The 11,813-nt window shown below is 46.9% G+C and overlaps 2 protein-coding genes across 2 annotated transcripts in view; one reads left to right on the top strand and one right to left on the bottom strand.

Moving 5' to 3' along the window:
• Positions 1 to 652: 652 nt before the first annotated feature.
• Positions 653 to 9,977, top strand: lamc1 (laminin, gamma 1; the record flags this gene model as incomplete). The annotated part of the gene is given in 21 exon segments (XM_035670192.1): positions 653 to 789; positions 912 to 1,034; positions 1,147 to 1,336; positions 1,789 to 1,901; positions 1,979 to 2,200; positions 2,395 to 2,583; positions 2,676 to 2,921; positions 3,005 to 3,158; positions 3,240 to 3,382; positions 3,803 to 3,981; positions 4,079 to 4,235; positions 4,322 to 4,527; positions 4,613 to 4,692; positions 4,957 to 5,094; positions 5,173 to 5,317; positions 5,401 to 5,550; positions 5,691 to 5,805; positions 6,449 to 6,648; positions 6,730 to 6,888; positions 6,981 to 7,080; positions 7,491 to 9,977. Coding segments are annotated over 21 exon segments (3,403 nt in total), but the record flags the coding sequence as incomplete, so codon positions are not given.
• dhx9 (DEAH (Asp-Glu-Ala-His) box helicase 9) overlaps positions 9,127 to 11,813 on the bottom strand; it is a 7,571-nt gene continuing 4,884 nt past the window's right edge. Inside the window, exons 10-14 of the mRNA XM_035670295.1 lie at positions 11,627 to 11,754; positions 11,318 to 11,547; positions 11,102 to 11,217; positions 10,772 to 10,972; positions 9,127 to 10,669 (exon numbers count right to left, since the gene is read on the bottom strand). Of these exons, the coding sequence (XP_035526188.1) occupies positions 10,396 to 10,669; positions 10,772 to 10,972; positions 11,102 to 11,217; positions 11,318 to 11,547; positions 11,627 to 11,754 (949 nt within the window). The 3' untranslated portion in view covers positions 9,127 to 10,395. The remainder of the gene's footprint in view (positions 10,670 to 10,771; positions 10,973 to 11,101; positions 11,218 to 11,317; positions 11,548 to 11,626; positions 11,755 to 11,813) is intronic.

Genomic DNA, 11,813 nt, shown 5'->3' with positions numbered 1-11,813 from the left:
TATAAATTGCTGCTGAATTATCTGCACATGTTGTTGATCGTTATATATATATATATACTATATATCTATGATATATACCGTATGATATTCTATGATATATCTCTGATATATTATATATACGTCTTGATATACTACCTACTATATACCATATATATTATATAGTATATATAATATATATATATATATACTATGATTATAATTTGGTTGGCAGCTGCTGTCCTGTTATTCAGAGGAAGCCACGACAAATGTCTCTCACTCATCTCACACACACAGCCTACACACCTACAACCTACACACAACCTTGTCAGCAGGTTCAATCCGAAGCCTTCTGCATGAGACAGTATGAGCTGTTTTATATAGCATGAAGATCTTTCTTCTCACAGGCTGAGACAGTTGCATCGAGTAATGCCTGTGCAGCGTATTGAGCGAGGTCACATGCAGTCTTTGCCACTCATTGTAAGGAGAGACTGATTATCAGCATTTTTCAGAGACGGACACATTAAACTCCAGTTGCTTTAAGCTCATGAAGACTGGATGAAGTGAAGCAAAGTCATCAGATACAGCTGAAGACTGATCTCTGACCTTTGACCTGTGAGTGATGACAGCTCATATTTTAGAGGCTCTGATGTTTGAACTTGTGTGTGTCTGTCAGGTGTAAACTGGGTTACTTCAACCTGGACCCCACCAACCCTCAGGGCTGCACCCCCTGTTTCTGCTTCCAGCACTCGTCTGTGTGCGACAGCGCCGAGGGCTTCAGCGTCCACAGCGTCAGCTCGTCCTTCTACAGAGGTAAGACACGCCACCTGCAGGCGAGACGCAGGGACGCAAAAACCCAGAAGAAATATTTAACCACAGTGTCGCTGCTGTAACGTGTGTGTGTGTGTGTCTGTGTGTGTGTGTGTGTGTGTCAGATGACGAACAGTGGACTGGTCAACAGCGTGATGGATCCAGCGTCTCCGTGCAGTGGTCTCCCAGCGGACAGGAAATCTCCCTCATCTCAGACGACTACTTCCCCATGTACTTCATAGCTCCAGGTACGAACTGATCAGAGATAATCCCACGTAATTGAACAAGCTAATGCTAGCCAGCTAACAGTCTGAGTTTTAACATCCAGGTGTGTTTTTCTCGTCTTTCTGTGCGTCACAGAGAAGTTTTTGGGGAACCAGATGCTGAGTTACGGACAGAACCTGAGTCTGAGTTTCCGTGTCGACCGGCGGGACACTCGGCTGTCGGCGGAGGATCTAGTGCTGGAGGGAGCCAACCTGAGGGTGGCCGTCCCCCTCATCGCTCAGGGCAACGCCTACCCCCATGAGAACATGCAGACATACGTGTTTAGGTGAGACACACCTGCTCTCAACAGATTATCTGACCTGTTAATCTGAGATTAAAATGTATTGATAATCTGAATGACGTTTCGTTTTAATGTCACACACACAAAAAACACAGATTCAATTCAGCTTAACTCAGAAACACAAAATAAACTAATTTATTTCCACTGTGCTCCTGAATTATAATAAATGTTTGTTTCCATAATCTGTAAATTCTGTTAATCCGGATTTAATTCATAATCTTAAATTTCCTTCCAGTGTCAGTTATCAGTAAAATCTAGCTAACATCTGGTTTTAATTTATGACGAATATATTTTGTGATTATTTATAATTATTTTAATATTCTGGATTAAGATTTGTTGTTCACTGGTAATCTGGCTCAATTGGACAGATTATTGGTGGTAATCTGTATTAAACTGGGTGATAATGTTATTGATGTGTTGCTCTGGTTGCGGTTCAGACTCCATGATAGCACTGACTACCCCTGGAGGCCAACCATCAGCCACTCTGACTTCCAGAAACTTCTCCACAACCTGACCGCCATCAAGATCCGCGGCACCTACAGCGAGAGGAGTACGCACTCAGAAACACTTCACTGTGGTAAAGGTAGAAAACTCTGTCTATGTTTGCTAATGAATCCGTCTCTCCAGGCGCCGGTTACCTTGACGATGTCTCCTTGGTGACGGCGAGGCGGGCTCCAGGAGTTCCAGCCCGCTGGGTGGAGCAGTGCACCTGTCCTCAGGGTTATCAGGGTCAACACTGTGAGCAGTGCACTCTGGGATATCGCCGCGCCCGTCCAGAGCTCGGAGCCTTCAGCCCCTGTGAGCCCTGCAACTGTAACGGACACAGCGACGACTGCAACCCCAACACAGGTAACACTGCTGACTGACTGTTTACTGACTGTTACTGACTGTTACTGACTGGTTACTGACTGTTACTGACTGGTTACTGACTGTTACTGTCTGTTACTGACTGTTACTGTCTGTTACTGACTGTTACTGACTGTTACTGTTTCTGTCTGTTACTGACTGTTACTGACTGTTACTGACTGTTTCTCTCTGTCCAGGAGCGTGTGACTGTCGGGACAACACGGCCGGTTTGAGCTGTGAGCGCTGTAAAGACGGTTTCTATGGCGACGCCACCCGGGGGACGTCAGGTGACTGTCAGCCATGTCCCTGTCCGGCCGGAGCCACCTGCGCCGTTGTCCTCAAAACCAGAGAGGTGGTCTGCACCAACTGTCCCGCAGGAACCACAGGTACACACAGCTCACCTGTACACACATTGTAATGTAACAAAGATTACCTGTTCCAGTCCAGGTGTGTGACCTCTGACCTCACCTGTCTGCAGGTAAGCGCTGTGAGCTCTGTGATGACGGTTTCTTCGGTGACCCTCTGGGTCAGAGCGGGCCAGTGCGAGCCTGCCGCGCCTGCAAGTGCAGTGACAACATCGACCCCAACGCCGTCGGCAACTGCAACCGCGAGACCGGAGAGTGCCTCAAGTGCATCTACAACACCGACGGCTTCTTCTGCGACCGCTGCAAGGACGGTTTCTACGGCAACGCCCTGGCCGCCAACCCTGCCGACAAGTGCAAACGTAAGAGGAAGTCCCGTTCGCCCTCATTGTTCATGTCCTTATTGGTTCCTGTTTGTTGACTCACTGACTGCGGTTCTCCTCAGCCTGCTCCTGCTCGCCATCCGGTACCGTCGACCGTCAGACCGGCTGCTCGCAGGTCACCGGTCAGTGTCAGTGCCTCCCCAACGTCGCCGAGCGCGACTGCAGCGCCTGTCAGCCCGGCTTCTTCAACCTGCAGAGCGGCAATGGCTGCGAACGGTCAGCTGACTCACCTCGCAGCAGCATCAGATCGACAGAACAGGCCGCCCTTTCTAACCGTTCCTCTCCTCGCTTCCACAGGTGTAACTGCAATCCGATTGGCTCCACCAACGGCCAGTGTGACATCACTACGGGACAGTGCGAGTGTCAACCCGGCGTCACCGGCCTGCACTGCGAACGCTGCGAGGTCAACTTCTTCGGCTTTAGCTCGTCCGGATGCAAACGTAAGTACAGTGATATCACCACAACACGCCATTAACACCTGGAATTAAACACCTGCATCCGGACTCATTAACAGGATCATAAACGATCAGTTTTATTACTGCGCTCTCGTTAGCAAATTCTATAGAATCTGTGTTGTCCCAATGGGTTTGAGTACCGACTGCACACAGTTATTTCTCTCTGTATCAGCATTATTATTAATGTTGTGTCTGTTGGAGCTTTCATGACACAGACGTAGAACGTAGAACAACATCTATCTTTGTGAGTTCTAACATCTGCACTCAATGTGACATATTGGGGTAACGTCTCCGGATACAGATGCAGGTGTAAACGGGGTGCGAGTTGGACTGTGTCCAGGTGTCGTCATTTGATGTATGTGGTTTAATAGATAAATAAAAAGCCTCCCTCTGTGCGACCCGCAGCCTGCGACTGCGACCCTGAAGGCTCTCAGTCGGGTCAGTGTAAAGAGGACGGTCGCTGTGAGTGTCGGCCCGGCTTCGTCGGCGCTCGATGTGACATGTGTGAGGAGAACTACTTCTACAACCGCTCGGCTCCGGGCTGCCAGCAGTGTCCCTCCTGCTACAGTCTGGTCAGAGACAAGGTGAGGACGGCCGACACGGAGAATAACCACAGCAGCAACTTCAAACTCTTCTGTTTGGGGCACCTGCACAACGGTATATGACTGTTTGTCTCTCCAGGTGAACCAGCAGAGGCAGAAGCTCCACGATCTGCAGACTCTGATCGATAACCTCGGCTCGGGTCAGGACACCGTCTCCGATAAGGCCTTTGAGGATCGGCTAAAGGAGGCGGAGAGAGCCATCATGGAGCTGCTGGAGGAGGCTCAGACCAGCAAAGGTAACACGTTGTCCGCTTTCCTCAGAAACACAGAAAATGAGCTCAGCCCTGAAATGATTGACCCAATGTGACCTTTGACCCCACAGATGTAGACAAAGGTCTGCTGGATCGTCTGAACAACCTCAACAACACTCTGACCACCCAGTGGAACCGACTGCAGAACATCCGCAACACGGTGGACGACACCGGCACTCAGGCCGACCGCGCCCGCAACCGAGTCCGAGACGCCGAGGACCTGATCGACCGAGCCCGGCAAGAGCTGGACAAGGCCAAGGATGCCATCAGCAAAGTGGTGAGTGATGTCACTGTTGTCACGGCAACTGTTAGTTAAATGACTAACGGAGAACTTTGGTAAAAAAGGTTATTGTCGTCTGCAGGACATCAAACCCCCCAGCGGCACCGGAGATCCAAACAACATGACGCTGCTGGCGGAGGAGGCTCGGACGCTGGCTGAGAAGTAAGACAAGAGTTTATTTACAACTTTAAAGATTTCAAACATTACATATTTCTTTGCTTATTGAGACTCGACACCTTTCTAAAAATGTGTCCGTTGAACTGTTTGTGGAGTAGTTTGAGTTCAGCATTGTGGCCATCAAAATGTTGGTAGTGGCGAATAAATGAATGAATAAATTTGGTATCGGTGCACAGACCTGCGTACTCGCTGGTACTGGAGGAGTTTCTGACACCAGTATCTGAACAAATCTGTCTGCGGTTTTCTCAGGCACAAGATGGACGCCGATCAGATCGAGAAGATTGCCAAAGACGCCAACGACACGTCGACCAAAGCATACAACCTGCTGCTGAAGACCCTGGACGGCGAGGGCAAGACGAGTCAGGAGATCACCGAGCTCAACAAGAAGTACGTCACTCCAAAGCTAACTCTCGTCCCTCGAATGATTATCCAAGTGTAACACCTGTTCTGTCCGTTGGTGTTCAGGTACAACGAGGCGAAGGAGCTGGCCAAGAATCTGGAGAAACAGGCCAACAAGGTTCAGGCCGAGGCCGAAGACGCCGGAGACAAAGCTCTGAAGATCTTCGCCAACCTTACCAGCCTCCCGCCGTTCGACACCAAGGCCCTGGAGGTGAGTTTCCCACTGACGCGAATGAGTTTTTAACGATGTTTCATTCGACTTCCTGGGTGACTGAGTGGCCGGTGTGTTTTCAGGATGAAGCCAGTAAGATAAAGAAGGAGGCGTCGGACCTCGACAAACTGATTGATAAGACGGAGAAGGACTACAACGACCTCAGAGACGACCTGAAGGGCAAAGAGCAGGAAGTCCGTAAACTGCTGGAGAAAGGCAAAAGTGAGCAGCAGGTACGTACTCAGGAGACTCCTACTTCCAGTCTTTATGCTAAGCTAAACACTGCTAACACGTCCTGACTGCAGCTCTTTTTAACTTTGTTGGAAAACACGTCTTATATGAAATTAAGTTGTTATTGTTGTTTTGTTGACAGACTGCGGATCAGCTGTTGGCTCGAGCCGACGCTGCCAAAGCTCTGGCTGAGGAGGCGGCCAAGAAGGGTCAGTCCACCTTCAGAGAGGCCGAGAGCATCCTGGAAGACCTCCGAGGTACCTGCCTGTCATTACGTTATTTTTATAGATATTTTTGGGGTAATCGTTGAACACATTATTGTATTGTCATATGTTAATTTTCAATAGAATACCTGCACAGGGTTTTAATGGCTTATGGGGTTTTAATAGGTTTTCCAAGAGTATTTGTAACTTTAAAGGAATTTCTTTGATAAAATTGCAAATTTGGAGTTAATGACTAGATAAATTAATAGGTGAGATGATCTCTTTAACTTAAGAGATTTTAAGTTTACCAAATAGCATGAAAGTACCTTAATGTGTACATTTAAAGAAAATTCAGGGATAATTTAATAAACCTGATTGAAACAGTTAATATACTAGTATAAAAATGAATGAAATGAATGCATAAAACCCTTAAAATATTAGTTAATCAATGTGTCCATTAATTCATTTGCTGTATACTGAATAAGAAACCCATTAATTATCATTAAACCAAAACTGCTAACCTTAAAAACACTAAACTCGACATTAACAACAGACAAATGTTTCAGTAGAAGAAATTAAAATGTAATGTAAAGGTTTAGTTTTTCAAATAAAGGTGCAAGTTAAGAGATGACTCCGTTACTAATAGTTTAAATCAAATAAAACTGAACGTCTTTGTAACCTTCGGGACTTCCTGCAGACTTCGACAAGAGGGTCAATGACAACAAGACCGCCGCCGAGGACGCCCTGAAGAAGATCCCTGCCATAAATGCCACCATCATGGCCGCCAACGAGAAGACCAGGCAGGCAGAGGCGGCGCTTGGCAACGCAGCCGCAGATGCCCGAGAGGCCAAGAGCAAGGCGGAGGAGGCCGAGAGGATCGCCAGCAACGTGCAGAAGGTAAGACGGGAAGCAATCTGCGGTTAACCGGAAATATGTTGGCGAGGTTTTTATCCTCTGACTGAATCTGTGTGCTCTCAGGGCTCCGCCAAGACCAAGGACGACGCGGAGAAGGCCTTGGAGGACACCAACAAGCTGGACAACGAGGTCAACGACATGATGACCCAGCTGGGCGCCGCAGAGCAGGAGCTGGCCAGGAAGAAGTCTGAGGCAGACCGGGACATGATGATGGCTGGAATGGTACGAGCCGGCTCTGCTGGTTAATAACAAACATTTTAGAGTAATCTGTAAAACGAGTTCCTGTTGGATCAAGGCTGTTTATTGTTCCGCAGGCGTCAGACAACGCCAAGGAGGCTGAGGACAACGCCCGCAAGGCCAAGGGCGCCGTAAAGACGGTTCTGAGCACCATCACCGCCCTGCTGGAGCAGCTGGGTAAGAGCAGACATCAGAGTTGAACCGAATAACAATGTTTTTACAGACATTTTATTTGTATAGTTCATTATCGAAGTTATCTCAGGACACTTTTGCTCCCAGTAGTTCCCATTTGAAGCCAGGATTGTGTTTTTGCACCATTAATTTGTACGATCCAATCAGCACAAGTCGACCTCTTTCAAAACATTTCCCACATATAAATAATCCAGTTCCATAAAAATCATTCGCTGCAGCATCAAAGTTCAGTCCAACCATGGAAGTTTTCCAGAACTTGTGAGGCAGCAGTTCGTTACCTTATGGATGAATTAAGATCAATCAGAGTTTGTCCAGTTGACCTGAACGGTTTCGTCTTATTGGTTCTGATTGATGTCGGGACTCTAAAGTCAAAGAATTTTCTCTTTTGTCTCCAGGAAACATTGACAAGGTGGACCTGAGCAAGCTCAACCAGATTGACGAGTCCTTGAAGAGCGCCAAGGGCAAGATGGCCAACAGCGAGCTGGACAGGAAGCTGGCGGAGCTGAACGACGTGGCGCGTACCCAGGAGGACATGATCAGCGACTACGACCGACAGATCCGCGAGATCCGCGCCGACATCACCAACCTCAACGACATCAAGAACACGTTACCCGACGGCTGCTTCAACACGCCGTCCCTGGAGAGGCCTTAACCCCGCCCTCCTCTGATTCCCCCCCCTCCACGTCTAACACTCCGGCGAACACGCCGACTTTTACCAAAACAGTTTTTTTAAACCTTTTTTTGTTTTCAGATTCTTGTCTTTGAAGCCAATCTTTCAAACATGGCAGTTTGCAAAAGAGAAGCAGCTTTTACTTTTGTTTTTGTCCAAGACGCAGTGACGTGGTTACGGTAGGATGAACTAAGCGCCGTAGAGAAACCGTGCGGAGAAAAACCACAACCACAAACCCGACGTGACTGCACCCGTCAGGAGGAAGTTTCACCAACGCAGGAAGTTCCTCGCACTTGTTGGAACGTCCGCTCGTATTTTCTGTGTCGAACCAGCCGTTACCCATCATGCCTGGGGATGGCTACTTCAGTTCTACAGTTTTCAGTTAGCCGGATGTTCGACTGTCAGAGCGCCACTATGCTTGGCATTGTTTTATTTTCAGAAACCACACAGTGAAGGAATCCTCTCCTCTTTTTTTGTTCTTATTCTTTGCTCCCAAAGCTACGACAGTATTTACACCTCCAACCAATGGGATGTGCTGCTGAGTGAAACCACGCCCACAAAAAAAATGCATTTCAAGATCCGTGTCTCGGGTTAATGTTAGAAGATATTAGCTTGTTTCCACAAGATGAACGAGTCTTTGAGGACTTCAGGTTTCTCACTACGGTCAAACACCATTTCTTGTCTGATGTTTTAACACTACAGTCTGTTATTATCTGTCGTCCTCCAGAAGTCGCTGCTTGTCACTGGTGTTTCTACCCACAGACGTAGAAACGTAGATATTCTCCATTTGACGTGCGTCTGAGTGGTCGCCATATTGCGGAGCTCAATACAAGCTAGTTATCAATACTGTGAGATTCAGACTGCACTACAAAATCCACTAACATGATACTGGTTGGAATTAATTCAATCACTGGGGGGATCATTTTTTGGTACAGAAATCCAAATTTTTAGACAAACTGACAATGTTTCCTGTTTATAGATCGGAGCCTGCAGTGGAGTTCTCCCCCGAGTGACTGAATTAATTCCGGTATCAGGATAAATTTGTCACCTTTATAAACGAACCACATTTAATGAAAATCGGTACAGAATAAAGCAAGTTATAGTGGATTTTGTAGTGCCGTCTGAATCTCTCAGCATTGTTAACTAGCTTTTATTGACCTCCACAGTATGGCGGAGGTCACAGGCGGCAATGAGTATATAATATCTACATTTCTATATCTCTGTTTTTACTGATCACACGTTAACATTTTCTTCCAGGCTAAATCCAACACTATGCAACTTTGTACATTTTGCGTAGCGAGAATTTTATCTGATACACTGGTGCTAATAATTATTTCAAATGTTATATTTTTGTGTGAATGTTTTTTATTATGACATAGAGTGAGGAATTTGTTATTTGTGTAAATATATGCTTAAAAAAAATGATTCAGGAGTGGCTGATTTTAAGAAATAAAACTCCAACATGCAAACAGCCACGTTAAGTTTTATCACAATCAATCAACTGAAACCTCCAGGTTAAATATATATATAAATATCTATGATAACGTCTGTGGTATGTTATTATTATAATACGCTTGCTTGTATACACGGCTCAGTGTTGCTGCCTCATAGCGATGCCAATATTTCATGTTTTATTGATTCTGTGGGTTTTCACATGTTAATTCAACCTAACTGAATATTTTTTGTTTAGTTTCTTTTTGAGATTTGACCCTTTTTACCGATCAGGACACTCAGTCGCACGTTGCTACAGTAGTTATTAATTAGTGTTTTGTGCCTTAATATAAAGTAATCACAGTCCCAATGAGGGCGTCAATGTTTTATTTCACAAAAATGTCCTTGTCACACCGTCTCCTCACGTCGGTACTGAAGCAGGGTCTTCGTAAAAAACCAGGTCCTGAACAGAGAAAACTTCTCCAGCAGATCGAATATTGAGAATCTGAACTGGACTCGTTATCGTCCCTCCATCCAGACGGCGCTCTGCCGGCTGTGCAGCGCACACAGACATGATGTATAAACAGTATTTTAAGTTATAATGTACCAGTTATTTGTATTGTAACCCTGTTGTCTTAGATGGTGATGTATGTGCTGCGCAGCCTGCAGGACTCCTCTGCACCGTGTCTCCAGCCCTGTGAGGACCTGAACGACCCTGTTTGTTCACATGTGCCTGTAAATCCAAACTTAACATTTGAATAATAAAAAATTACTACAGGAAGCAGTTTGTGAACGAGCGCTTTATCACATTTTTATTCTCTTTCGGTCCTACAAGACTCAATGTTTACAGCTGGGATTCTTCATCTCTCAATCGTGCTTTGAGCTAAATGCTAACATCAGCTTGTATAGACAGGTATTGTTTATCTTAAGCCCCGCCCCTTGTGCTCTGTCCTATGTCTATTTAACTACATTCTTAGCTTAGCACGTTAGTGTCGAACTCTGCACAGACATTTAAACAGTGTTTATTGGGGACGTTGAGTTACAATGAAATAATCAATACAAACAAACACGATTCACTAAACAAACATTTTCATTCTGATTATTATTTATGATTAATCATTTAACCTTTAACAACCTGGTTAAACATTTTATTCACAAAAACTAAAAATTACAGGTTTTTTTTAAAGTCCTGAAATGTTTTAATAACCTCCTCTGTAACCTCCTCCACCTCGGTAACCACCTCCTCCTCCTCCGTAGCCGCCACCTCCTCTATAACCTCCTCCTCCTCCATATCCACCTCCTCCTCTGTATCCTCCTCCTCCTCCTCTGTAACCCCCGCCTCCCCTATACCCTCCCCCCCCTCCTCCTCCTCCTCCGTATCCTCCACCTCCCCTGTATCCTCCTCCCCCTCCTCTGTAACCTCCTCCTCCGTCGAAGCGTCCCATCTTTGGAGGTCGAGGCCCGTCTCCCATCCTGTGCACAGACGACGGAGGAGAATCTGATGAAGCTGTTCTAGACTTTATGTGAATTTATTAAAGGGTTAATGAACGACGAGGTGTGTGTGTGTGTGTGTACCTCTGGTTGCTGGCCATCATGTTGAGTCCGGCTGCTGACGGTTTGGAGACGTGTCTGATCAGGTTGAGGAGCCGCTGGTTGGTCTGGTCCATCTGTCTGACGTATTCTGGGTCTTTGGTCACTTCCACCACCAGAGCCTCCAGTCCGGCCCGCAGCGCCGCGATACCGCCCGCCACCTCGTGAGGAATCTTCAGTTTGATCCTGAACGTGAAAGGTTTATTCATCATACTTTAACAAAACACTACACAATAAACAGCTTTAACCTAACGTTACTCCCCGAGCCACAGAGCTAACGTTATGCTAAGGTAACTCTCACTGATGGGACCGTACCAGTCGTCGAGCTCCACGATGTCTCCGTCGGAGCTGATCTTCTTGCAGGCGAACAGCAGCAGCTGCAGAGGACTGACCAGGGTCATCCCTTTAGCCGAGATCGCTCGGGTCCGGATCTGATACACAAGCAACAAACAAACAGTTACAACAACAACAACAACAACAACAAGCTTCCTCAATGGGCCCGTTTACAGCTGGTATCGAGGCGACCTCTACCTTCTCGCTGAAGACGAAGAACGGGGAGGGGTACGTCATGTCGTGGCTGCTGAAGGGGCAGTTGACGGAGGACTTGTGGATGAGGGCGTTGCGGCCCTCCGTGGTCAGGATCTTCCTCTTCTCTTTGTGGTAGCAGACGTTGGGGTACGAGCCGAAGGTCAGCAGAGAAACCACCACGTCCAGGTTGTTGTCGGGGCCGACCGTGTTGAACATCTGAGTCATCAAACACTCTGACGGGAGACGACAAGAACTGACTCAGAATCAGCTTTAATAAAACACCCAGAGTGAGTCGGTGGTGCGTTCAGGTACCTTCAGGGAATCCAGAGTTAACCAGGATTTCCTTCAGCTGGACTTTGGCCTCCCAGGTCATCCTCAGAGTCGACATGTTGAGACGTTTGTGTTCACAGAAGCGGTTTTCTGCCTCCTCGCCGTTAATCCTGAACACCAACAACAACCAGTTAGCAGGTGAACCGAGAGTGATAGTGATATTACGGCT

Source organism: Morone saxatilis, unplaced genomic scaffold (genome assembly GCF_004916995.1).
Source record: "Morone saxatilis isolate NCDOM2014 unplaced genomic scaffold, NCSU_SB_2.0 Contig23, whole genome shotgun sequence".
Classification (NCBI taxonomy): domain Eukaryota; kingdom Metazoa; phylum Chordata; class Actinopteri; family Moronidae; genus Morone; species Morone saxatilis.
This window is presented reverse-complemented; position numbering and strand designations above follow the sequence as displayed.